The 26,730-nt window shown below is 47.5% G+C and overlaps 1 protein-coding gene across 1 annotated transcript in view; it reads left to right on the forward strand.

The window, feature by feature from the left end:
- TNRC6B (trinucleotide repeat containing adaptor 6B) overlaps positions 1-26,730 on the forward strand; it is a 225,325-nt gene that overhangs the window by 158,433 nt on the left and 40,162 nt on the right. The window contains 10 exon segments of the mRNA XM_078147524.1: positions 5,554-5,895; positions 8,341-8,648; positions 8,650-9,531; positions 9,533-10,691; positions 11,854-12,012; positions 15,639-15,817; positions 22,523-22,597; positions 23,493-23,538; positions 24,549-24,697; positions 25,747-25,917. Of these exon segments, the coding sequence (XP_078003650.1) occupies positions 5,554-5,895; positions 8,341-8,648; positions 8,650-9,531; positions 9,533-10,691; positions 11,854-12,012; positions 15,639-15,817; positions 22,523-22,597; positions 23,493-23,538; positions 24,549-24,697; positions 25,747-25,917 (3,470 nt within the window).

The following is a 26,730-nucleotide window of genomic DNA, read 5'->3' on the forward strand; positions in this document are numbered from 1 at the left end:
CGCAGAAATCTCCCTGACAGTGACAGTCTTCTCTCTCTTTATTTGTGTGAGGTATATTAGGTGTGCAGAATCCATAAATGTCCGAGGATTTCCCTTGCTTGCTTCCGTAGTCACCAGTTAAGACAAAGGTGGGTGACTCCTGTTGGTTCCTGCCAGCCTCACTAGCTCCACGTCTCAGTATGTCCTGCCTCCTGCTGCCTGGCTCGCACACGCTTGGTCTCTCTTCCTTCGGCCCCCTGCTGTTTGGTTGCCCTAGCTCCTCTTCACCCAAACTGGGGTCAGCTGCCTCCAGAAGACAATTTTACTGGCTCTTCTAAGTCAGCCTGGGCAGGCCGTAAGTAGCCAGGGGCTTTGATTTGGGGTGAGAATTGAGACCACATTCTAGCTTTTCATTGGGTCCTAGGATTCTGCAGCTAGAAGGAACCTTGGGCACTATCTTCTCAACTCGTGATTTTACAGATGGGGATACTGAGGCCTAGAGAAGTGAAATAAACTGCCTGAGGTGAAACAGCCTCTTCAGTGTCTTTTCACTAAGAAGAAGATTGGCTGCGAGCACCTTCAACTTCATTTTCCCATCATTAATAAGTTAGCACCCAGTTTTTCCTCCTTCCTTTTCCCTGTGCTCTAGCACTCATCTCTTCCTGCTTCCTCTCAAGTCTTGTTTGCTCCATCAGCAGGTCATTCTGCCTCACTCTGTATTGCCCTCTGTCTCTGCCTCTCTGCTCCCCCATCTCCTTCTCTTCTTCCCTCCCCATCTTTTGCCTACTACTAGCTTTTTTTCTGTCTGTTCAGTCCTAAAAATGTTCATTCTGTCCTCAACTTGAATGTTATTCTTTTTCTGCTTAGATCTAAACATATCATATTTCACCAAGAAGAACGCCTGATCTGGAGGCAGTAGAATAGGATAAAAGAAGCATTTTACACGTGGAGGTCGAGGCTGTGCATTCTAGTCCTGGCGCTGCCCTAATCTGTGAGACCTTGAGCATAAGGTCTCACATCTCATTGGGTCATCTCTAATGTTCCCATCCAGCTCTGAGCCCAGGAAACCTATGGATGTACTGCATACATGCTTTCAGACTCACTTGTTGATATTTCTCTGTGCTTTAATGCTTTTTTCTTGGGCCATAGAGGGATGGTACCAGCAAGTATAATGGGAGCACCTTTTATGCTAGAGTAGAAGGGTATATAAGAGGAATAAAAAACATAGGCCCTTGTCTTCAGGAAGACCATACTGTGGTTGGAAAGGTAACATTAAGGCCCTAGAGACATTGTGCAGAGGGCCAAAGATGACATCTGTGATCCAGTGCAGTATGATGGGAAATGAGTACAGCTGATAGGGAAGAATAAGGTGACCTCTCGTCTCTTTGGTGATCAGAAAGGTTGTCTGGGTAGCAAGTGACCTTTGGCAGATGGTGGGAGTTCTTCGGGCAGAGAGAGGGAGGGCACCGTAAGGCATAAGGAATAGAGCTAGGAGTGAGTGTGACCCAATGGGGGCAGTAAAGAGACTGACATGACTGGATTAGAGAATTCTAAGTTGAGGTCATATGGAATTGGGCCATGAAAGAGTCAAGAGTACTGCTAGTATGTTTTTAAGTGGAAGAGTATTTTTTTTTTTAGTGAGGCAACTGGGGTTAAGTGACTTGCCCAGAGTCACACAGCTAGGAAGTATTATGTGTCTAAGGCCAGATTTGAACTCAGGTCCTCCTGACTTCAGGGTCAGTGCTCTATCCACTGTGCCACCTAGCTGCCCCTGGAAGAGTATTTTAAGTAAACTAAGTTGGTAGTTTGTATGGAAGATGGCCTGGCAATAAGGAGGATAGACAGGAGACTTGGCAGTCATCTTGGCTTGAGGTAGTGATGGCCTGGATTTGGGATAATCGGAGTAAAGAGGAATTGGTGAATCCCTGATGCATCTGAAACGAAGAAATGATAGGACTTGGTATCAGGTTGGATGCAGGAAGTCCGGGGCGGGGAGTGGGGGGAGTCAACAATAATTGGAACAGAAGATGGAAAGAGACAGTCATACAAGCACAAAATGGCTAATGTTTGATCATTGTTGAGAAGAGAAGATCTTCAGATAACAGCTAGAGGAAGTCATTACTGCCTTTGGCTGTTGGAAAGGATCTGCTAAGCACTTGTTATGCGCAAAGCACTAAGAATACAACTATGTAGAACAGTAACAGCCCCTGCCCTCAAGGAGCTCACCTTCTAATGGGAAGGAACATGCAAAGAAGGTTTCAGCTGCCTGTCAGGTGGAAAGGTCTTATGGTCCTTAGGGTACAGGCGTAAAGCAGACGGTGAGGCCTCTCATGTCATTTCCAATGATGAAATAGTATCATTTTCTGATGTTGGACCGTTGGTCCTTTCTGGGTCTTCGGCTACAGTCCCTGCAGGGAGGGGCCATCCCCAGGCTGCCTGTCAGCTGGCTGCTCCCCAGAATGACGGTAGCATGACTGTTCCCAAGCTCTTGGCCAGGCTCCTGGGTCCATCAGGATCTGTGCAGAGAGGGTGGTGGTGGTGATGGTTTGATTTGCTTGGCACATGCTGCTTTCAGTCCGTCCCTCCAGGATACCTTGCTGCTTCAGCTAGTCTGGCTTACCCACTCCAATATTTGAAGAATTCAGATAATGACGGACAAAGAACTTACTCAGGAATTTCTAGCAACAAAATCTCTTCCGTCCTCTCTTTCTCTTCCTATTCCCAAGAGGCAGCAAGTACGGAGAAGGAAAGGGATGTTGCGATGCGCAGATATTGTTGTGTCTTAGTGGTGTCTCTTATGGCCATGCCCAGTGACAGTTGCATGGGTACAGAAAAGGAGGAGCTTATCCTCCTGCTAGAGAAAGAGCTGCAGAGACTTAAGGGAAGGTTTGCTTCTCGTCAGCTCAGGAGGGAGCCAGAGAGATCAAGGGGGAGCTGGAAGACTGGCCTGGCTGGGCCTTGGTCTTGAGACTCTTATGCCTTCAGATGTGGAGCTGGAGCCTCTGAGAGACCATCTTGCCTGCAAGGCTTGGAGAACATGTCTCCTAGAAGAAGGACTCATCGTGTTGTGTTGGCCCCGGAGGGAGCATGGAGAGCAGTGGGGAGAAGTTGCTCCGAGGTCAGTTGAGTCTTGTTCTCGTGGTGAGAGCTGCCCGCCAGGCCAGAGGAATGCCTTGGGGAGGAGGCTGAATGACCACCCAGACAGGATGCTGTAGGTGGCATTTTTCCCTCAGATGGGAATAGGCCCATGGCAACATTCTTGCCAGCTGAGTTTTGTGATTCTGGAAAGGAAAGTTTCCAGTGTTTCACCAGCAGGGAGAACATCTGATACTAGTTTAGGGGGTAGGACAAGAGGAGCCATGGTTGATAAGCTTAATCTGATGGGAACAGTGGAGAGGCAAGCTGTCTTTGCTGAGAAGCCTCCTGAAAAGTGACCCGTCTGGTGACCAAGAATCATTTCTTGTGATTCTTGTGGAGGAAGGAACCTACTGACTGAGACCTTCTGGACAAGCAGTGGAAACCCTCAGGGTCTGACTTGTGATCAAAGGCCGGGCAGCAAGGTGAACAAATGAGAAGTTCTCAGCCACAACTGGAATCTCTTTGAGGAGAGCTAGGAAGAAGAATCCCATGCCGCACACCCTCACTTCCCCAGATCTAATTTAAATTGGAACTAGAGAAGATGGGAGGGGGGAAGAAATGTGTTCACACCCCCATATTTACTAAGATTAACACAGATAGTAGTGGTTTATGACATAGGAAAGAAGAGCTTGCTATAATAATAACACCAGTGGCCTCTAAGTTGTGTTTATCACCTGTGGCCTCAGGCAAAAATCACTTAACATCTGTGGGTCTCCATTTAACTTGCCTGTAAAATGAGAGGCTGAGATTTGGAAGATCTCTAAGGCCATTGTCAGCTCTAAACCCCTCCCGAGGTACCTCACTGGATTCTATCACTGCTCTTCAGGTTTAAATCTTAAAGCAGTTTCTGAGTCCAGCCTATAGCTTTCTGTTGTACCTACAAGAGTGTTAGGAGAGACTTTAAGTGTCTCACTGAAGTTCTGGGATATCAGATCTATAGCATTCACCTGTTTACCTACCTGTCTGATAACCCTCTTAAATTAATGTCATTTCAGTCTGTAAGAGTTGTTCTTGTTGAACCAATCCTGGCTCGATTTGATCACCACTTCCCCCTTAATACTCACTAACTAATCATCCTTTTAATATAGTATTCTTAGAATTTGTCAAGCTTCCAGTGTCTACCTTAACAGATTGATAGTATGAAGAATTAACTTTCTCTCCCCCTACCTTTTGCTGAGAAATAAAGACATTTGCTCATTTCCAGTCCAGGGGCATCTCTTCTATTCAGCATGGTCTTTCACAGGTAGCAGCACAGCAGTGATTTCTTTTAGTGAACCCTAAAGTATTATATAGTTCTTCTGAGTCTGATGACTTGGAACGTATCGAAAACAACTAGTCGCTCTTCTTGTCGCCTCATTTATTTGGGAGTTTGAGTTTTCTGTCATCTATTTTGGTTCTGTCTTTCCCAATCTAAATCTCTTTCTTCTTGGCAGAGAAAACAAGTAAAAGAAGGATTGAGTTGTTCTCCCATCTCCCCATCATCTGTTACCATTATCACTTAGCTCCAGCATGGCTCAAAAATCCACATTATTGTTCTTAGAATTTATCATATGCTTCAGCTTGTTTCAAAGTTGTGCATTTCTTGTTTCTTTAGTAACATTTTTTTAATTAACAAGCGTTTATTTTCTTTTTCCTACTCTCCCTCCCTAGTTGAATAAGAAAACCCTCATAACAAATGTGCATGGTCAAGCAAAACCGTCCCTTTCATCTCACCTCATTCTTAGCGAGGTGTTCACAGAGATTGTAATGCTGATCTTTGTTTCTCTGGGGCTCTGAGCAGAGTATCTCTGCTCACCTCTCAGGACCTCTAAGGCCTCTGGGGGAAAAGAGTCACCGTAGAGAATTGGTGCACATTTTCCATTTAAGTTCTCGTGTGGGACTCTGAGATTCTGTTCCATCTGCCTTCTAGAGTAGAGTACCAGGGCTTTCCCTTGCAGGGCAAGCTGCCTTAGAACGCTTTCACTCTATGGCCTTGATCCATCATCCTTTTTCCTTTCTGTTCCCCACCCCCACAGTTATGATCCTCTCCTCCTGTTCTGACCCCATGTTCACTGCTGTAGCTCTGTGGCTGTGCCTCGTTCTCCCGTTAGACTGTGAGCTCCATGAAGACATGGACAGTTATTTTGTGTTTTGTCATCTGCATATCCCCAGCGCTGAGCACAATCCTGTTGGAGTTGAAGGACATTGAATTCTATGATGAAGGTACAGGCCTGGTAGAGTAAATCGATGCATACTGCTACAGTGCAACGTTATCATCATTTATTTCTTGGGAAAAACTCTAGAGTACTGACGATGCCATAGGAAACAAAAGCGTAGAATCCTTTGAGAATATTCTGAAAGGAAAAGGACCTATCAGTACTGATTTTACAGTGAATTTGTGTGTACCTGTAGAAAAATGTATTTAATTTAATGGCATTATTTTCCTACTACTTTCAGTGCCCGAAGTGACGAAACCAAGTTTAAGCCAACCAACGGCCGCCAGCCCAATTGGCAGCTCTCCATCGCCACCAGTCAATGGTGGCAACAATGCCAAAAGGGTGGCAGTGCCGAACGGACAACCGCCAAGCGCCGCCCGCTACATGCCTCGGGAGGTGCCGCCGCGATTCCGTTGCCAGCAGGACCACAAAGTGTTACTAAAACGCGGGCAGCCCCCTCCACCCTCCTGTATGCTCCTTGGGGGTGGGGCCGGGCCTCCTCCCTCCACCACACCTGGAACAAACCCCAACAACGCACAAGTGACGGGATCCCTGCTGCAAAGCGAGAGCGGGCCTGCATCAGGTAAGGACCAGGCAGCCGCAGTGGGGGGATACTCGGCAGGGCAGGGCCACCGGGGTCACAGGGCACCGCCCCAAAGGGTAGGTTAGCTGTCTGGAGATGAGCGGTGTAAGCACATGGCTCCTATTGTAGAGTGCCAGCATCAAGCCATCAAACAAAACGAGATGTGGCTGCCCTGCATCATCTCTGCTGTCCGTAAGGCAGAGATTTGTCCCCAGCATGCCGTGTGTCAGCTCTCTAAGACATGTCTCTGAAGGGGCCGGGAAGCCGAGGAGAGAGTCATGAGTTGTTGTCAGTCTCGGACTTTTCTCTCCTTCCCAGACTTTTCTTCTCCTTCTCGTCACTTTTCTTTGTCCGTGGCTCTTCAGAGTCATGGTGTATGTTTTTGGAGCAGGAAAAGGAACACAGTAAAAGGTTGTTCTTATTATTTTTAAATCTGCAGTTTGATGTTTATAAACCAGAAACAGCAAGGAGAAGAGGCAGGCTGCTCTGAGATGAAAAGAGCCCATGCCAGATGCCCCCTTCCCCCAACCCCTGGGTTGGGTTCAGAGGCCTTTACACGTGATCCTATCAGCACCGATTTTTATTGTGTTTTCAACTTTATTTTGCCCGTCTCAGAATCAAAGCTACCCTTCCCACAATTCTCACTGCCCTCTCACTTCCAGATCCGGAAGAAGCTGGGCAGAGGCTGGACATGAGGTGCTTAAGCTTGTGTGCTAGGCTCACACCAAAAGCCAGATTGGAATTGGCTTATCCTTTGTAAGAAACGGTGTCGGGGGGATGCTTTCAGTCTCAAACCACAGTAACCACCAAGTGCTCGAATCCCCTCTCCCAGCTGCCAGTCATGTCTTTCCTTCCCCTTCCTCCCCTTCACGTGATCTTGAATGTGCTTTGTGTCTGTGTGGTACTTAATTTATGATAAAATGCAAATTCCTGTATTCTCTCTCTCCCCACCCCAGCCAGTCCTTGGCGCCCTGTAAGCAGTTAGACCAGGTTAGGGGATCAATCAGAAGCGTGTGCTGGGATGGTCCAGTCCCTTGGTATCTGTGCAGGGGACATTGCACGATTACACGATGGTTTGTTTGGGGAGGTTTTGTGCTTTTTGGTGAGGCAGTTGAGGTTAGGTGACTTGCCCAGGGTCACACAGCTAGTAAGTGTTCAAGCGTCTGAGGCCGGATTTAAACTCGGGTCCTCCTGACTCCGAGGCTGGAGCTCTGTCTACTGCACCACCTCGCTGCCCCCGACACACACCTGCAGACAAATAATAAGAATAATAAGCAGCCCAGGCCTGCTGCCCATGTTTCAGGTGGTAGCAGCAGCCGGACCTGGGCATAGAGCCTCATGGGCCACCTGGTGGAAGGGCCAGTAAGAATTGGGCAGTGGCTTTCATCTGTCCCTGCCCGTGGTCTTGCATAACCCATCATCTCCATGCTTGGAGGTTACTCAGTGGTCTTTGAGAATATCACACCAGCTGTAAAGTGAAGTGAGAAGACATGGGAGATCACTGTGCATAGTAACAGCAGTGATGTAATGATGATGACTGTAAAAGTCTTGGCTACTCAGATAAATACAGCAAACCAAGACAGTTCCAAAGGACTCATGATAGAAAAATTGCTGTCTACTCCCGAGAGAGAACTGATGAACTCTGATCACAAATGGAAGTATAATTTTCTCACTTTATTTTTCTAGCTTTTTTTAAAAATATGGGTGAAGTGGAGATGTTTTTCATGATTTTACATGTAAAACTTATATCGCTTACCTTAGTGCTTGGGAGAGGGTACAGGGTACAGGAGTGAGGGAGAGAATTTGAAACTCAGAATTTAAAAAGAAAAGAGTGTTTAAAAATAAATAATGGTTGGGTTTTTTTTTAAAAAAAAGAGAATATCATACCAGGGAGCTGAAGATGAAGCTTTTTGCTTAAGTCTTGAAGAGACAAATTTATTAATGTTAAATAAAGCAACAGGTAAAAATTTTCAAATGACTTTATTGTATTTAGCCATGAAACTCACAACCTTTATTTAGATTTCATCCATCTGTTTGAATGATTTAGCTAGTATTTATCAAATACTTACTAAGTGCATTCCAAAAACTCCATTCCCCCATACCTGTTATAGTACCTTGTACAAAGATAATTGCATTTTTATTTATGTTAAGAGATGTAAAGGTTGATCTTAGCAAAACTTGTGGGGAGGTGGGGGGTGGTCATGGACTGAGTTTCTGGAAATAAAGAAATTGGGTTCAAACTAAGAACCATGTTCTAGATACACTGTTAGTTCTCTCTTGAAGTGACATAGTCCCGCATAAGCTATGCGTTCTTTGACTCCCATTCTTCTGACCACGGCTTTGTCTGTAAGATATTCCCATCATTTAATAGATTTAGTTTGCTTGGTTATAAATTAAAATTCAGAAAATAACTGGATGAATAACAGTATCTCATCTGTTTTTCAGATTCATCCATTGGAGGTGCTGCTGCTTCAAATTATGCAAATTCCACTTGGGGCCCAGGAGCCTCCTCCAGCAACGGCGCTGCTGCCAACCCCACTCCCACCTGGGACAAGGTGATTGTAGACGGGTCTGACATGGAAGAGTGGCCTTGTATTGCCAGCAAAGACACTGAGGCTCCTTCCGAGAGCACCACCGAGAACACCAGTGCCTCGAACCCTGGCTCTGAGAAAAGCCCTCTGCCAGGAAGCACCACTAGTCACAAAGGAAAAGGAAGCCAGGCTCCCCCTGGGGGTTCTGGGAACGAATGTAATCTTGGGGGTCTGGAAGTCTGACCCCAAGGCTAAGTCTGTTCCACCTTCCGTCTCTGCTGCAGAGAGCAACAGCGCACTTGGGAACTGGAGGAACGTGGCTGGTCAGGAGAGGGTCGGTCCTGCTTCGGGCTTCAGCAACTTCAACCCAAATAGCAACCCGTCTGCCTGGCCCGCGCTGGTGCAGGAGAACAGCTGTAGGAAGGGAGCCCCGGAGGCCGAGAGCAGCAGCCCCAGCGCGCAGGCGGGCACGTCCGGCCAGGCGTCCAAGATGGAGAACAGCGCAGGGGCAACCTATGTGGTCTCTGGCCGAGAACAGGCTCCAGGTCATAACACTGATGGACCAAAAAACGGAAACACTAACTCCTTGAACTTAAGCTCGCCAAACCCCACCGAGAACAAGGGGACGCCCTTTGCGGGGGGCTTGGGGAGCTGCTCCAGGGGTGCGGACGCCCCGCCCCAGAGCACTGGAGACAGGCAGCCGGGGAGCGCTGGGTCTCGGGGCACAGGCAGGGGGTCTTCTGGAACTGACACCGTCTCTGGACTAAGCAACTCTGGAAACAATGGGAACAATGGGAAGGAGAGAGAGGATGCCTGGAAGGGCACCTCTGGCCAGAAATCTGCAGGGTCAAAAAGCGACTCTTGGGACAACAGCGGCAGGTCTTCGGGCGGCGGGTCCTGGACGTTTGGCCCGCCGGACCCGAATGAAAACAAATGGGGTGAAGGGAACAAAATGACATCCGGGGTCTCTCAGGGAGAATGGAAACAGCCGACTGGGTCTGACGAGCTGAAGATTGGAGAATGGAGTGGTCCAAACCAACCAAATTCTAGCACTGGAGCATGGGACAATCAGAAGGGCCACCCCCTCCCTGAAAACCAAGGCAATCCCCCAGGCTCCTTGTTGGGGGAGATCTTCGAGCTCCACGGGGAGTGAGGTTGGGGGTCAGAGCACTGGAAGTAACCACAAAGCAGGAAGCAGTGACAGTCACAATTCTGGACGCCGGTCATACAGGCCCAACCATCCCGACAGCCAGGCGGTCCTGCAGACTCTGTTGAGCCGGACTGACCTGGACCCCCGAGTGCTGTCCAACACCGGCTGGGGCCAAACTCAAATTAAACAGGATACGATTTGGGATATCGAAGAGATGCCCAGGCCCGAGGGGAAGTCGGATAAAGGGACGGAGGGGTGGGAGAGCTCTGCCACCCAGACAAAGAACTCAGGGGGCTGGGGAGACGGACCCAGCCAAAGCAATCAAATAAAGTCTGGATGGGGTGAGCTCTCAACCCCTACAGAATGGAAGGACCCCAAAAACACAGGCGGCTGGAACGATTACAAGAACAACAGCTCCTCCGGCTGGGGAGGAGCGAGACCAGAGGAGAAGGCGTCTTCCTCGTGGAACGACAGTTCCGGCAAGGATCAGGGCTGGGGAGGACGCCAGTCTAACCAAGGATGGGCGTCAGGGAAGAACGGATGGGGAGAAGAAGTCGATCAGACAAAGAACAGTAACTGGGAGGGCTCGGGAAGTAAACCAGCATCCGGTTGGGGTGAAGGAGGCCAAAATGAAATTGGGACTTGGGGAAATGGTGGAAATGCAAACTTGGCTTCCAAGAGTGGATGGGACGATTGCAAAAGATCTCCAGCCTGGACGAACGAGACAGCCCGGCAGTCCAACTCCTGGAATAAACAGCAGCAGCAGCAGCAGCAGCAGCCGCCACCGCCGCCGCCGCCGCCGCAGCAAGAGGCCTCTGGCTCTTGGGGAGCCCCACCACAAGCACCACCCCCAGGCAACGGGCGGCCCCCCAACCCTAGCTGGAACAGCGGGCCACAGCCATCAGCCCCGAAGGATGAGGAGCCCAGTGGCTGGGAGGAGCCTTCCCCACAGTCCATTAGCAGGAAGATGGACATTGATGATGGCACTTCAGCCTGGGGAGACCCAAGTAGTTACAACTACAAGAATGTGAACCTGTGGGATAAGAATTCTCAAGGGGCTCAGGCCCCACGAGAACAAAGCCTGCCCACCCCGATGACGAGCAAAACATCATCAGGTCAGTCTGAGCCCATTTTCCTCAGTCCTCATGGTGACTCGGGTCGATGTGAAAAGTCTGAAGAACAAAAACCATAGGTATCTAAGTAGGGATTTGACAAATGAAATTTTACCAATGAAATCACAAGTTCAAACTGCATTTTGTGACTCGGTATCTGAGTCTGAACAACAGCCAGTTACATACATTGTTAGCACCTCAGGTTTCCCCTCCTGAAATGGTTTTGGTTTTGGTTTTTGGTTTTTTTACATAATTTCTTTCTCCTAGGGACCCAGCTGCCATGGTTTGAAATCTCTTTTAAGAGAACTTGATCACCACCTTGATATGGGTGTTTCTAAATATTTAGCCCCAGGAAGAAATGTGGTCCATCTCTGCTGACTCCTACTTTGTCCAGTGGTTTGAGACTGTTTCTCACAACTTAGATTACTGGGTAGCCCAGGTAGGGAGGAAGATCTGGGGCCCATGTATGGCCCTGCCACTGGCTGGCAGGTCATTGAGCCTTCTATGGGCCTCAGTTTCCTTTGTCTATAAAATGTGAGGGCACTGGGCTTGCTTACCTCTGGGGCGTCCTCCAGTTCTCCTTCAGTGTCAGGAAAGTTCACAAGAAACAGGGTCAGAATCTTCAGGAGAGAGGAGGCATCTTAAGTGTGCAAGAGCTTCTGGAGCACAGCCTCGCTCATCCTCCCTGTCTTTTGGGTGCACTGGTTTGGACGAATGGAACGTCCCATCTCAGGAACTTTGCGGGCCATCAGAAGAATGGTTCCTGCCCATTCAAGGTCATGGGGATGACAGTAAGCCGGCCCCACCCCCATCTCCCACTTCTCTCATTCTGTTTGGAGACTGAATCTTGGTCGTTCCCGGGGCCAACTTTGGAGTTCACAGCTTGTGTTCCTTTTTGCAGGAGTTCACATAGAATCCATGGGGGAGATTAACTCAGCTCTTAAATTTAGTAATAAAATGCCAAAGGCTTGCTGAAGACAGAGTCGGCCTTTCCTGATAGTACATTGTAGCGTCCATGTTTGTCTAGTGTTTTTCTATGAGAGCATGAGAACCCAAAGACATACTTTTTGGGGGGAAGGGGGGGGTGCTTCGTTAGATGGGAAGAAATGATTTTGCTTAGTAAATGATGTTTAATTTAAAAAAAACCTTTTCTTTCTCTTTATAGTCTGGAGCAAAAGCACACCACCTGCTCCGGATAATGGTACATCAGCTTGGGGTGAGCCAAACGAAGCCAGCCCTGGGTGGGGTGACATGGATGAGACAGGAGCATCCTCTACAGGCTGGGGAAGCGCCCCCTCCAGTGCTCCAAATGCCATGAAACCCAGTGAGTACGGGCTGGTTTGGCACCCGAAGGGTCCTGTGGTCCTCTGGTGTGTTGGGGGCCACATTGGGGCTTCAGTTGTCACGCTGCCCTTAGACGGGCTCCAGAATCTCAGAAGTGTGAGAATAGCTCAGCTGTAGCTGGGGGTTCGTGGTCAGAGAGCGAGCCCTGGGAATGAACAAGTCCTTAGCACTCACCATGCCTTATGTGGGCTCTCAGCTTCCTTGTCTGAGAAATGGGAATGATGTGGGCATTGCTCACTTCACAGATTGGGAGTGAGAAAAGGGCATAAATGTGAGTTGTGGCTGTTCTGGGCCACAAGATGTGTGATGTAAAATCCTCAGAGGGTTAGAGCTTTCAGCTTGCAGTACCTGGCTGACATCATGAGAAGTAATAATGGGTTATTCTGAACATTGTACTGATCATCTCAGTCTGATGGAGAGTACTAAGAGACGGTCTCTTTTCCTTAGGTGTGCCATATTCTCTTCTCTTCCCTGATTCTTCCGTGTGTTTGCATTTCAAACATCCACACACAGAGCAATAATTACTTCCAAGAGAGAATCTTTGCTGTCTTCCCTCTCTTTCCTCTCCTTGCCCTCTGAGTCTGACTCCCTCCATCTCTCCCTATCTCCTTCACCCCTTTCTGTCTCTTTCTCCTTCCTCCACCTTTGCTTTTTTCTGCCTCCTTCCCTCTCTCTTTCCACAGAGGGTGGATTTTAGGAGCAGGTGCTCTGTTTTTCAGAGAAGCAGATATATTATTAGTGTTGTTAAGGAAAACTGCCTTCAAATTAAGAATAATTCAGAAGCAGGATGGGAGTCCTTGAGGGGTGAGCTGTTCAAGCAAATGGCTCCTTGTTGGGGATATTGGCAAAGGAATCCAGTCATCTTGGGACCAGGCAGATGCTCGCGCAGGGATTCTACCCGCTCACAACAGGCCAGATTTTAGAAACTGTGGTTAAATTGGATAGATTGTTTCCAAGGTCCATTTTCAGTTGTTTTCAGCTTGTCCAGACTCTTCCCATGTGTCTGTTCTCTTCTAAAAAGCAATTTTATTGTGTTGTCTCTTGGTTTTCTGATGTCAGTAAATCTCCTAGAGAAGACTTTCACGAGTCTTGGAGAATGCTGTGGCAGTGAACATCTGTTTGTTTTGTTAATTTCCCTTACAGAATTCAGATGACATGATAATTAGGCATATGATCTTGCCTGAACCGGAAAGGCTTAGTCCTGCCAGAGAGACAAAGCTTAAAAATTAAGTAGGTTATGATGTCTAGAAGTAAGTGGACTTACTTAGTTTTGAAGGGTCAGTCTTTCACTTTGTACAGTGTTCCATATAAAGTGCTCATTAAGTACATTCATTTCATGAAAATTCTATTTTCCCTTTAACTTTGCTGATAAAATCAGAGTTGAGTTTCTGTGGGAGAGATGCCAGTATGCCAACAGATGGCCAAGTTCAAATGAAACATTTTAGATGTTGGAAGACAGGGTGTCGTCTGGCTCAGTTGTATAGAACTATCCCAAACCTAGGATCTCCCTTCTTCCGTGACATCGTCTTGACCCTACTTCAGACTCAGAGAAATGTTTTCCCAGATAAGGATACCCATGTGGATCATTAATGTCTCCTCCAGAGTGCTTGTAATAGCACACTTAGCCAGATTTGTGTGTGGGCTCAACCCAGGCCTTTGCCCCAGGCTAAAAATGGCATGTTTGAGGTTTTAGGCCCCATAAAACAAGTTAGTATACCGTTTAGTAATTCTCTGGACAAAATTTTTTTTTCAATTTTGGAGTCTTTGAGGTAAAGAGGATCTTCCATGGTCTTGCGACCTTGGAGGTTCTGTAGTCCAACCCTTCCATGAAGCAGGCACGCCCTCTCTCCTGCCTCCTCCTACCTTGACACAGATAGCCCCTTAGGTTTGAAGAGTAGGGATCGCTGAAAGATCTCCCTCTTGTTGAGGAGTGTTCTTCCTCCCAGTGACCTCTCCCCCTTAGGCCTAGCTCTGCCCTGTAGGGACAGGCAGAACCAGGCTAGCTCTTCCTCCATAATCACAGCCCTTCAGCTCTGTGCCCCCACCCCGAATCCATATCTTCACCTTTCAGAACAAAATTCCTGTTGTTTCTTCAACTAGACTTCAGATGACTTGCTTTATATCCCTTTGCCCTCTAGACTGAGTACATATGTACAGACAGATAAAGACTTTTCTTAAGTGACTGCTTTTACTAAACTAGTTCTTAGTAACGGTGTTTTCCTCCAAATCTTTGAATGAGAATGCTAGCCATTCTCTGAATGCACAATGAAGCATTGTCCACACATTTCCTACTCAATCTCAGTCATATATACATTAGTACTTAATCTCATATACCTAAAAGTCAGTCCTAGGGACTGTGAGAGCAGCTTTTAGTCAAAGGGAGAATGTTTCCTCATTATTTGTCCTATTACTTCTGTCAGTGGTGGGGTTGGGGGAGGGGGAGCACTTTCTGGGCTCTTTACTGATGCCAGAGTCTTCCACTGTGTCAGAAGGGTACCAACAGCACTGAAGGAACTTGTAAGAGAGGGCTGCTTCAGTCAGGGTGTGCTTTGGGATGCCACGGAGCCCATCATATTGGAATCAGCCTGGCACATCTGGATGGTCCTTAGTGGGCATCATCATAGCTGTTAAGTCTCCTAGAAGCAGCAGTGGGCTATAATGGAATTGGGAGCAGGCCAAAAGTGCTGCATTTCTGGAATAACAAGATTTAAATGATTTAAATTTATCTTCCCCCTCCTCCCCCCCCTTCACGTACCCTGTGATTTTAGGAAGTAGAAATTTGGAAGCAGACTTGGTTTGCATTAATGTAATTTTTTCCCAAATAGAACTTCAGACTATCCTAAAATACCTTGAATTATTAAACAATTTAGCTTTAATCTAAAAGCTGTTGAAGACCTCTGACTGTGGGAGGTTAGCACTGACTCAAGCATTGATGTCCTGTTTCCTACCGTAAGTGCTGAGAACGGAAAGCTGAATTTTAATAGAAGACTCTACCTCTTGAGCAGATTCCCACGTGCTTCTCACCTTTTCCCCTCTTGCTTTTCCCCCTCTTTGTCCCCCTGCCCTGCCCCAAATCATTGTTGCCTCACTTTCTCTGCCAAAGTCTCATTCACCTCTAATAATTTTCAGAGATCCACTTTGCGTCACTGCCCTGCACATTCTCTTTTCTTCTCCTGTTGTCAGTATTTCTTGGCCATCTTTTCTCCTCCATTTCATTTCAGATGAAGGTGTCTGTGGTATCCCAGGTTTGTGGTACCTAGACTGTTGCCCAGAAAGAACCCGAGGCACTTGTGGTATACATAGTCAAGGAGTAGGCAGAGGGCCCAGGCTGGGGGTTGCGGCTTCCCCCTCCCCCACACGTCATCTTTCCACACAAAGGCAACACAGTCTGTGCTACGTGTGTCACTGCGCTATTGTGGAACAAGCACTCAGTGAACGTGAGCGAGTCTCGCTCTCCAGGAGGAGGGCAGTAGTGCTCGGCTGGGAAAGGGAACCGTGACGCATTGTGCTGGACTTAGCAGCAATCACAGGCTCTGCTTCTGTGGTGAAGTCTCTCTAGTCCCTGGTCATGACTGCTGAATGCTGAATTATTTCTCTTCCTTAAAGACTCCAAATCTATGCAAGACGGATGGGGGGAGAGCGATGGGCCAGTGACAGGGACCCGCCATCCCAGCTGGGAAGAAGATGACGACGGAGGAGTTTGGAACACCGCAGGCTCTCAGGGAAGCAGCTCCTCTCATAATTCAGCAGGCTGGGGACAAGGAGGCAAGAAACAGCAAATGAAGGTAAAAGGGATGGGGGGAGGTTGAGTCCAAAGCTGCTGCTGCTACCAGGTTCATTTATAGAAGGGTTGGGAAAGTGGGCATTTTATTACTCTGTTCCTGAGAGGAGGTGGTAGATTGGGTTCTTTTCCTTTGGCCAAAGAATTCATTGCAGCAAGCTGGCCAGTTAGCCTTGGGTGGCCCATGATAGAGATTTTAAGAGCATTCGGTGGCATAAAAGTCTTAATTTTATTTATCCTTTTCCTACTGCTGTCATCTTCTGACCCACTGTTCTTCTGACCTTAACTGACTGCTCCGTGTTTGGAGGGTGGATAAAGGCATTCTTGATCATGTATAAGGAGCGCCAAAGCATAAAGGAAGGGTTTGCTGAAACTCAAGCCCCTCTCGTTTCTTATTTTAGGTTCTTATCGGAAGCCGTTAACATACGTAGAAGTGATAGGATCATAGGATTTAAAACGGAAAAGATCTTAGAAACCCTCTATTCTGCTCCCTCATTTTAGCCATGAAAAGGCCTTGAGTGAAGAGCGATCTAGGAAGCCAACCCAAGTTCTTGACTCCAAGTGTGTGACTATTGGGTGAAGCATATAGAGGATTTACAAAGAGGGGAGATGGGTCTCGCAGTGTATTAGCTCCCCTCAGTGTGCTTCGACAAGTAAGTGACCACTGAAGAAAGGCGATGGTGACTTCAGTGGTTGAAGATATGATTAATGAGGAAGCAGGGTGAAAGCTATTTCCCCATCGGGGGTGCAGCTAGAGGGTGCAGTGGATACAGCACGGGCCCTGAAGTCAGGAGGACCTGAGTTCAAATCCGGCCTCAGACCAAACACTTGACACTTACTAGCTGTGTGACCCTGGGCAAGTCACTTAACCCCAATTGCCTTTTAAAAAAAAAAAAGATATTTCCCCTTCAAACTGAAGTTCACCTTTTAGAATGAGGTGCTGCCAAATATGGGGGGGTGCGTCAAGAGTCCTGTTGATGATATTCTGGCGCCTCTACTAGAGAGCTAACATCATCTTTTCTGTGGAGGATCTGTAATTCTGTCTCGCCGACTCTCTCTCCACAACATCAGTTATTGTTCCTCTGGCCACTGTAGTTGGTCTTTGAGAGTGCATGGGGCAAAAAACTGATCATCCTGTGGCCAGGCAGGCTGGTGTCAAGCACTTTTCCAAGCTGAGCTAGCTGGCTCCATCGCCAGCACCACATAGAATGCCTTTCATCTTAGGAAGGGCAGGGCAGAATCTGCATTCTTAGGGCATAACTTTAAGAAAAATAAACTTGTATTGGTGTCTCGTCTTCACCTAACCTACATTCCCCCAGTGTGTCCCTCTCCTTTGGCCTTCCAGGGAGATGGCCTTTACTTTTGACAAAGAATAAAAAAGAAGGGAGAAACATTCAGGAGAACTAGAAACACACAAAAAAGGCATGAGACTGTAAGCTCTGGTCCACCCTCGTGGTGGTCTGCCCCCACAAAGAAAGGAGGAGAGGTCTGGGGCCAGTTCTGAGAACCCACGTCCCCTCTACCCACCCACCTGCCCACACAATGAGACGTCAGAGGGAGACAGGAGTAAAGGAGCTTGACGCGCTAGAAAAGCTAGCCATCTCCTGACTGTCTTCATGTAGAGGTGGTGTGTTACGTCCATCTACAGCAGCAGAACTGATTCCCATTGCTGACGTAAACGCCCAGTTGCTCTCCTTCTAGGCTTTGTTCTTTATAAAACGCATAAGCAACATCGTTTGGTATTAACAAGAATGGGAGCAGGTGGCCTCTTATTTAGCTTTTCTGAGTTAATTTATTCATCAACAAGCATTGGTTAATCAAGCGTCAGCTCAGAAAGGTTCAGGTACCCTACCTGACCCTAGTCATTGCCCTGGGCTCATATTGTGCCCCCTTGTCTTTGATCCTGCCCAAGAGAGTGTGGCGCTAGAGGACTTTCTGGCCGACAGATGTGCTGTTTCTCTGCTTGCCTGCTGACTGCAAAGAAGAGCAATCTGTCCATTCGATAAACATTTTGAAAGCACCTACTGTGTGCCAGCCAGTGGGCCAGAAAGAAAGAGACAGACATGAAACATTCTGCCATTGTGGAGTTTCCCATCTCTTGAGGAGAACACGTACGTAGAAAGTTACACACAAAGCGTCTGCCGAGTTATTGGGAGGAGGATCCCAACAGCTTGGGAGACGGGAAGAGGCTTCCTGTTGAGAGAGAAGGTGCTTGAGCTGGGCTCTCAAGGAAGCTCGGGATCCTCCAAGGTGGGGCTGACGAGTGTGACTCTAAACACCAAAGAGCTGACTTCAAGCCCGTGTGTGTGACCAGAGGATCAAGACCAGGAAGGCCGGCTCCTCTCTGGCCACTAGCTGGGCTATGTGAACCCAAGGCTTCTCCCAGCTAAAATCTCGGGACCCTGTGACCCTGCTACACTAATAGCCTAAAAGGCAGCAGAGGACAGGAGGCCGTGTTTTTAACAGAACTCATGCCTGAATTTGAGTTGTCATCATATAAATAAGAATAGCCTTGTCTTGATCCTAGACTCTCCCAGGAGCCTGGCCAGGAAGCAGCCTCTGGGAGGCCGGGGGCACGTGCTCCAAGGGGTGTCCCTGCCAAGGAGGCGCCTGGCCCGCTGCGCACAGATGTGCAGCTCCCAGAGCCGGCCTCTCAACAGTGGGGAATGGATCCTGCTCTTGGGGACCTTCTGGACGCTCCATTCAGTTCATGGGGCAGGGATTGGTGCCCCAGCCTCCCACAGTCAGCAGCCAACTCTAAATTTAGAGCAGAGTTTTTGGTAGATCGGACCCCTGTCACGAGGTGGTGGATCTATTGACGGATAAGAAGACAGGCAGAGAGGCCAAATGGCTTGCCCTGTGTATATAACAAGAAAGTGTCTGAGGCAGATTTTTTTTTAAATTAATTTTAGTTTAATTTCAGAGATGAGCCCTTTCTTCCTTCCACTTCCTTTCACCACATTGAGAAAGCAAGAAAAACAAAACCTTTGTCATAAGCCCGTATAGTCAAGCAAAACACAGGTGTTCATTGACAGTGTCTTTAAAATATGTCTCGGGCTGCATACTGAGTCCGCCACCTTTCTGTCAGGGAGCGGGCACCATGTTTCATCACAAGTCCTCGGGGATTATTGTATTGATCAGAGTTCCCAATTTTTATTTTTCTTTAAAAAATTTTTTTTGTTTTAATCAGCCAAAATCTACCTTCTCACTCTTGCACTCCACCCCTATGTTTGCTCTGCCGTGCTTACCTAAACAGTAAGGTCATCATTTAGTAAATAAAGACAGAGGCATTGAACTGAAAGTTAACTTTGCCAAAGATTTAGAAAGAGAGTTGAGGCACCAGTCTGCCACAAATAAAGGAGTGGTTTCAAAATTGATCAGCAGAATTGTAAGGCAACTACGACAGCAAGACAGAGCATTTCCCTGTCGATGGCGTGTCTATAACCTGCCATGATCCAGAAGCTGATATCTGATGTCAGGCAAATGCTTGCGTTTTCTGAGATACCCTCAACTCCAATCCTGTTTATCATATTTTCCTCATCTCCTAGGATTAGAGCCACCCCATGAAAAACAAAACTTGCCACACATGTTCATAGTCAATCAAAACAAATTTCCACGTTGGCCTCGTCCAAAAACATGCTTGTCTCATTCTGCGTTCTCAGTCCTTCATTTGTGTGTCGGGGTAGGTAGCCTATTTCATCATTAGTCCTCTGGAATCCTGCTTGGTCATTGTGCTGAGAAGAATTCTTCCTGACAGTTAGTATTTCGTCACAATTGGTAAGCCATAGCTGGCTCATTCACTCCCCAGTGTAGGAGTCCCCCCTCAGACTCCATTCCTTGCCACCTCAGAGAGCTATAGATACCTCTGCACGCTGCTTAGAACTGCTATTTCCTCTAACCAGTGCTCCTTCTGGTTCTCCCTCCCTCCTTTTCCCCTTTCTTTGTTTCACTGTTGAGTGAAATGTGTTTCTGTGCCCAGCTCTCAGCACGTGTGCTTGTGTTCCTCCTCCTTTTGACCAGGTTGGATGGGAGTTGAGGTTCACGTGTCAGTCCCCTTCTTTCCAAAACCACCTCCTTTCTGTAGATGTCTCCGTGTGCATATGATGATGTAAGATAATTTTCCTAACCTTCCTTTATTTCCTCCTCTCCCATGTATTCCTCTTCTCCTCTTTTTCCATTCTTTTGTTCATCTTCAAGACATAGTAGAACACTCCTAGGCCTTAATCTAACTAGACTCCCTCTGTGAACTTTGTTGACAGAGTTCAGAGGGACACATGTGTCCTCCCCTTACATTTTTTAATGTAAACAGTTTATCCTTGTTTAGGCCTTTATCATTGTTAATTCGTGTTCACTTTTTTTTTTCCTTTTTGGTGAGGCAGTGAGGTTAAGTGACTTGCCCAGGGCCACACAGCTAGTAAGTGTCAAGTGTCTGAGACCAGATTTGAACTCAGGTCCTCCTGACTCCAAGGCTGGAACTCTAACCACTGCACCACCTAGCTGCCCCCATGTTCACCTTTTTTATGTTTCTCTTGACTCCTGTATTTAAACTTCAGAGTCTTGTCCATAACTCTGGTCTTTCCATCAAGAATGCTTAGAAGTCCTCTATTTTACTAAAGGTCTGTCTGTCTTTTCCCCTCCAACATTATACTCAGTTTTGCTGGCTAAGTCATTCTTGACTGTAAATCCATCTCTTTTGCCTTTTGGAACATTATATTCCAAGTTCTCCTTTTCTTTATAGTGGTGGCTACTAAATGATGTGTGATCCTTTCTGTGGCTCCTTTTTACTCGAATTCCTTCTTTCTGGCTGTTTGCATTAATTTTTCTTTGAGCTAGAAGTCCTGGATTTTTGGCAGTGGGGTTCTTGGGAGTTTTCATATTGTATTTTTTTGGGGGGAGAAGGTGACTGGTAGATTCTTTTTTTCTACTTTATCCTTTGGTTCTAAGAAATCTAGGCAATTTTCTTTTAAGATTTCTTGGAACAGACTTGTTTTTGGTCATGGTGTTCAGATAGTCCAGTTGTTTTTAATTTTTTTTCTCCTTAATCTGTTTTCTAAGTCAGTTGTTTTTGCTATAAGATACATTTTCTTATATTTTTTCAGCCTTTTGATTTTATTTCAATATTTCTTATTGCCTCATGGAGTCAGTGGCTTCTATTTGGTCCATTCTCATTTTCAGGGAGTGTGTTGCCAAGTCTTCTACCCTTCGTGCCAAGCTGTCTGTTAATTCCCTTTCCAGTTCTTTCTTACACAGCTCTCATTTCTTTTCCATATTCTTTCTCAAGTGCTCTCATTCCAGTTATAAAAACTCTTCCTTCATCTCCTCCAGGAATTCTGGTTGAGTTTGTGCCTGGGCTGTGTTTTTCTCTGAGGCTTTGCTTATAGACATTCTGGAGTCATTCTCTCTTTCTGGGCTTGTGTCTGGAGCTTCCCTGCACGGTTATAAAAGCCCATTAGGGCTTTTCCCCCAAAGGGGGAGTCTGGCCTGGTCCCGCTGGCGCTTTCTTGGGGTATTGAACGTCAGGTTGTTTCAGGATCTCAGGGACAGCTCAGGCTGGGGACCTGTAAGCTCTCAGTGCTCCCAGAGTGGTCTGACCAGGGCAGAGTCTGATCGCCCTGCAGAATGGATGCTGTTGGACTTGGCCCCTGTCAGCCGGCAGGGAAACCCTGGGGGTTCAGAGCAGCAGAGCTGTAGGCTCCCCTTCAGTCTAGGAATTCTCACTCTGGTTATTGCCCTGCAGCCTGGGCTAGAGGCTGGAAGTGAGACCCTGCCTGCTCTGAGCTTGGGGTCTAAGCCACATTGATGCCGCTGCTGTTGGTGGTGGTGGTGGCAGCAGCTTCTGAACGTCTCCTTTCTCAATAAACTGCCCAGGGCCTCCCTACCCAGCAGTGCCAGCACCCTTCTCACTCTGCCTTGGGACTGGGTAGTGGGCAGCGGAGATGCCAGTTGGCGCCTGCCCCTGCTGTGATGGCCTGGCATGGGTTTGAGACCCGTGCCTCTTGTTGGGGACTGGCTTGCTCTGTGGGCAGTTACTCCTGGCCAAACCCTGTCACCAGTGTGTGCAGATGTCCCTCTGTCTCCTTGAGCCTGGCCGCACTAGACCAAGCACTGTCTGGGACTTGGGGCTTTCCCCATCAAAACTGGATGAAGTACAGTTTCCAGATCTGTGAGGAGGAGTTTGTGGCAAGGAGCTCACTGCATTGTTTTCCGTGCCTCGGCCAGAGTTTGAACTCGGGTCTTCCTGACAAGTCCATACGCTCTCCATTGCACTGTCAGGCCTGTGGCAATAGCCAGTGTCAGTGAGCTTCTCCCTGTACTCCCTGTAGTTCCTTTTTAAATCATGTCTGCTGTCAGCTGTCCTGTTCTCCTTTCTCCCAACTCAGGCAAGCTTGAATTAGAGAGAATATACCTCAGGGAACAGGAGAATGCTGAGCTAAAAATGCTGTTTTCAAAAACTTGATATCTGCTTCTTGCAATTTAATCGATTTCAAATCCCACACCACATGTAACTGGCTGTTTGGGAAGTCATTCAGCTTTGTGCTGTCTAAATAAGCCAAATAGGGCTGAAAGCTACACGTAGATCACACCATCCCCAGCTCCAAAGAGTAGTAGTAAGGTTCAGACAAGTACCATTTGAGTTCTTCATTTTAATGAGGAAAAGAAAGATTTCTTTTTTTGTTCTGACATTGTGTGTTTTATGTGTATTTTGTAGTGTTCACTAAAAGGCGGAAACAGTGATTCCTGGATGAATCCTCTTGCCAAGCAGTTTTCAAATATGGGATTGCTGGTAAGTTTAATTCCTTCCCCGCCCCCAGCTACGGCTGCTTCTAACTTTCATTCCCCTGAGGTTCCCACGGAATGTCTTGCCACCTTTTGTGGGGAGGCACAGGATTAGTGTTCAGCTGATGCCCTTCCAGCTGGACGTGTGAGAAATGATAGAACTGTTGTCGTGGTTGATGTTCTGCAGTCACTGTCTCTTCTCTTGTCATACTGGTCTTTTCCCAGCCCTCTTGAGCTCAATCATCTCTCCCGTCTTTGGCTTTTAAGTTAGTTGTCATTTCCCAGGTTTCAAAATCGAAAAGATTCCTGACCATTATAATACTAGATTTGCCCTTGTTACTTTAAGAAGTAAACCAGGTTATGAGTGAAAGATAAGAGGGTGGGGGTCCTTGGGGTTTTTCTTAACATACTTTTGTCTTGTTGGGGGTGTTTTGTCCCTCAGTGCCAGAAGAAGAGCAGCTTCCCTTGGCTGCACATTTCAGGGTTTGGTGACTTGACAAGTCACAAGAAAGAGCTGTCATGGCCTGGCGGCTCGGCCTAGAATTTAATCACAGGCCTCCTGGTGCTTGAAGATAGTGGCTTGTTTCTCCCCAACACTGTTTATTTAACTCTTCTTCTCTGCCTGTTGAACTTTGTGGTCTCTTTGTATGTGAAAATTGAACTCCATTTATCCGAAGGAACTGACAGGAGTCCTGTTCGTTTATATTGAGGCTGGGTTGAAAAGGCTTCATTTGGCACACTCTTCATCCTTCATTAAAGTGGGATTCCGGGAGTGTCCTTGAATGCCCTTCTGCACACCTGTGCTGAGGGCTGGCTCTTTGGTGAAGAATGCTGCCTCCTCTTTTCCAGAGGCTGTCTGCACATGCAGCATGATCCATTCTCATTTCTTTTTCCTTTTTCAGAGTCAAGCTGAGGACAGCCCAGCCAGTAAGATGGATTTGTCTGTAGGTGTGTATTGCCATGAGTGTTACTATTACTGTATTGATATGGAACGGACTTTGATTTTTGTCACATTATCTGCGGTACCTCCTAACAGGGAAGGGTTGAGGAGTTAACGAACTGGAGGCCGTGAGAAATGAGGGGCTTCACAGTCTCTCTAGAATAGCGTGGGTTGAAAAGGAATCCTCCCTCTGGCGAGTGATCTTGTCCGAAGTGGTCCAACCGCCCCAGGAACCCTCCTTCACTCTCAGCCAAACACTTGGCTTCTTCAGGGAGTCCATGAGCAGGAATGGGGAAAAAAATACAGATTCTCTGGGCTTTACTATAATTGATTTCCTTTGTAATCCTATAGATTTGATTTTATGCAATTAAAAGCATAATTCTTGGGAGGGGTACAGGACACCCCCAGTGTCCTCAGCTACGAGCAGTTTGCAGCCTTGTTAGAGAAAATGCACACGTATGTAAGGATACCTGTTAGTACTAGTCAGTCGTATGCTGGGTGTCAGTGGACCTTCCATGTGGGATGATGGGAGAAGGGGTTTCAGGCTGGGTGTTGGGACATGGTGAATAGCTGCAAAGGTGCAGCTGGGTGAGGGCTCAGAGTGGGGGACCTTTACAAAGCCACCTAGGTTTCATTGTGGCATTCTGTTCTGGGAAAGAGTTGAGTGGATCCATTTGACAGGATCAAAGGGTTTATGTGAGGGGGTTATAATAGGAAAGGAGAGAGATGCAGAATTGTACAAATGCCCTAATCTAAAAAGCCTTTACAAATGTGCAGTTATATTAAAACTCAGGTTGTTTTGTTAAACTTGAATTAAAAAATCACCATGAAATCTTTAATATTCTGACCAAGAGTTGATACTCATTGAAATAATTTGGGGGAATTGAGATGTCTCACCTGTTTCTATGATTTATTGACATTTTTTTCCTACCTTTTGAGCCATATAACAGAGGCTGGCTTAGTAAGGGAATGGATTCTTGACCACTGACCATACCCTTTCTTCTCATTGCCTTTTCAGGGAGCCTTCCTGACAAGAAGTTTGATGTGGACAAACGAGCCATGAATCTCGGGGACTTTAATGATATCATGAGGAAGGATAGATCTGGGTTCCGTCCACCTAATTCCAAAGACATGGGAACCACAGATAGCGGGCCTTACTTTGAAAAGGTGAGGGTAATTCTTGATGATGATCAGTTATACAAGAGATCCATTTGGGTTTTCATCTGATGATTGAATGAAGGAGCATAGAATTCCCAAGTCCAGAGCTAAGCACAGACACTGACAGCATGTAACCTGTGAGATTACAGCCTTTGTACCCGCAGAGGTCACACCTGACAAAATTTGGAGGGCAGAGGACGTCATGAGGAAAGGTAGAAGTGGCTGCAGGCTGAGGGGGATCTCAGTCGTTCTGAGCCACGAGCATTTCTGCTGGCTAGGCTGGCTGACGTGGCGCCTGGGCCACAAGGTGGCCAACCCCGTTTCCCTCCCCCCTGCAGGTGGCTGGCAATTTTCTCCCTTTGCTCTTGAGAGAAACTTGCTGGTTACCTTCATTTTCTGTCTTTTTTTAAGCTGTACTGCTCTCTTGTGATGTATTCCTTTCACCAATATGAATAGACGGCCCTTTTGGTCTGTGTTGATTGAATTCGTGGTTTCTGCCTTGGGGGCGAGCAGGGGGAGGCTGGGCTCAGAATATTTCTTTTTGATGTTTGTTAATTAATTTTACCGCAGACCTCTAAATTATTGTCAAACTAAGGCCAGAAGTCAGCGGTAGGCCTTGACTGTGTCCAAGAAGAAGCATTTGCTGACTCTCCCCGTGCTTCAGAGGACAGTGAACGCGCTGGAATGGGCCACGAGCCGGCCCCGGACAGCAGCAGTGCTGGTCCAGATCACCAGGGTCCCTGGGCTTCTGTGCTTGCGGAAGCTGAGTGAGAACTAGTCAGTATCAGATGTAGACACAGACACATTGCCCAGCAGGGTTCTCTTCTGCCTCTGAGCAGAATGAGTCAGCAGCAGGAAGATAAAGAGCCATCTGGCCTCTGGCCGCAGTGGGTCTGTCAGGCATAGTATGGCTGAGCTGGTCAGATGAGACGTGGGGCTTCCTTGGTGCTAAAAGACACTAACTTGGCTTGTTGCTGCTGTTTCTCTCTTTTCCTCCTTTGCCTTCTGTCGCTTCACTAACCAACCCACCCTGGGATTGGCTAACGCCTGTTCTCCAGCTGACTTTGCCTTTCTCCAATCAAGACGGGTGCCTGGGGGATGAGGCTCCCTGCTCTCCCTTCTCCCCGTCTCCCAGCTACAAGCTGTCTCCCTCTGGCTCCACAGCACCCAACGTCAGCCTGGGGGCAATCGGCACAGGGCTCAACCCCCAAAACTTCGCTGCTAGACAAGTAAGGAGGCCTCTCCAATGTATTACTGGGACCAGGGCTGGGAGCTGGCCTTGGTCCTGCTCTGCCCTTGCTATCAGTCTGGGGGACGCTGCTCTGCTGAGCGTGTAACGTGAGAGGAAGCTTACGCTGTGGTCATTTCAGCCCTTCAGCTTTCCTCTGTGGGCTTCTTGGGTTAGGTGTAAGCCAGAGTGACCCCTTCCTTATGAACTCCAAATTACCAGGTCTACTATCTGAAAATGATAGGGAGAAGATGGTAGAAAGATGCCTTGGTGCAGGACCATGGGCCAACCTAGATGATGCTGTTTTTAAACAGAATGATACAGAATATTTCCTAAGCACTTCTCAATGCAGTTTGCCTAAGTGTGGGAGGAAAAGCTGCCATTGGGAGAGAAAACCCATAAGGATCACAGCATTTGTCATTTACCTGTAAAAGTAGCTGAGCAGTGTCAAGCTCCTCTGTGGCCTTCTGACCAGCCACATGAATGCTAGCGCCATACCAGACAGATTCTGTTTCTGAGCAGAGGGAGTGCAGATGGGTAAGCCAGAGAACCCACCTCTTGAGTCAGAGCAGCAAAGAGGAGATGGAAGAGGCTGGGGCGGGGGGGGGGGGGAGACAGGTGTCCTTCTGCCACTGTTTCCCAGGATCCAGGGACCTTTCTGGGGGTCCAGCTGTTGGGCTGCAGTGGGTGGCCCCTGTAGGGGATGCTGGTGGAGGACAGATGGGAACAATGTTCCTCTGTGCTTTTGGTTTTCTGGTATAGTAAGGACAAAGATGGTTCCTTCCTTCCACTTGTCATTCAAGTCTTAAGACCC

Source organism: Phascolarctos cinereus, unplaced genomic scaffold, assembly GCF_003287225.1.
Source record: "Phascolarctos cinereus isolate Bilbo 61053 unplaced genomic scaffold, phaCin_HiC Scaffold_1;HRSCAF=81, whole genome shotgun sequence".
Classification (NCBI taxonomy): domain Eukaryota; kingdom Metazoa; phylum Chordata; class Mammalia; order Diprotodontia; family Phascolarctidae; genus Phascolarctos; species Phascolarctos cinereus.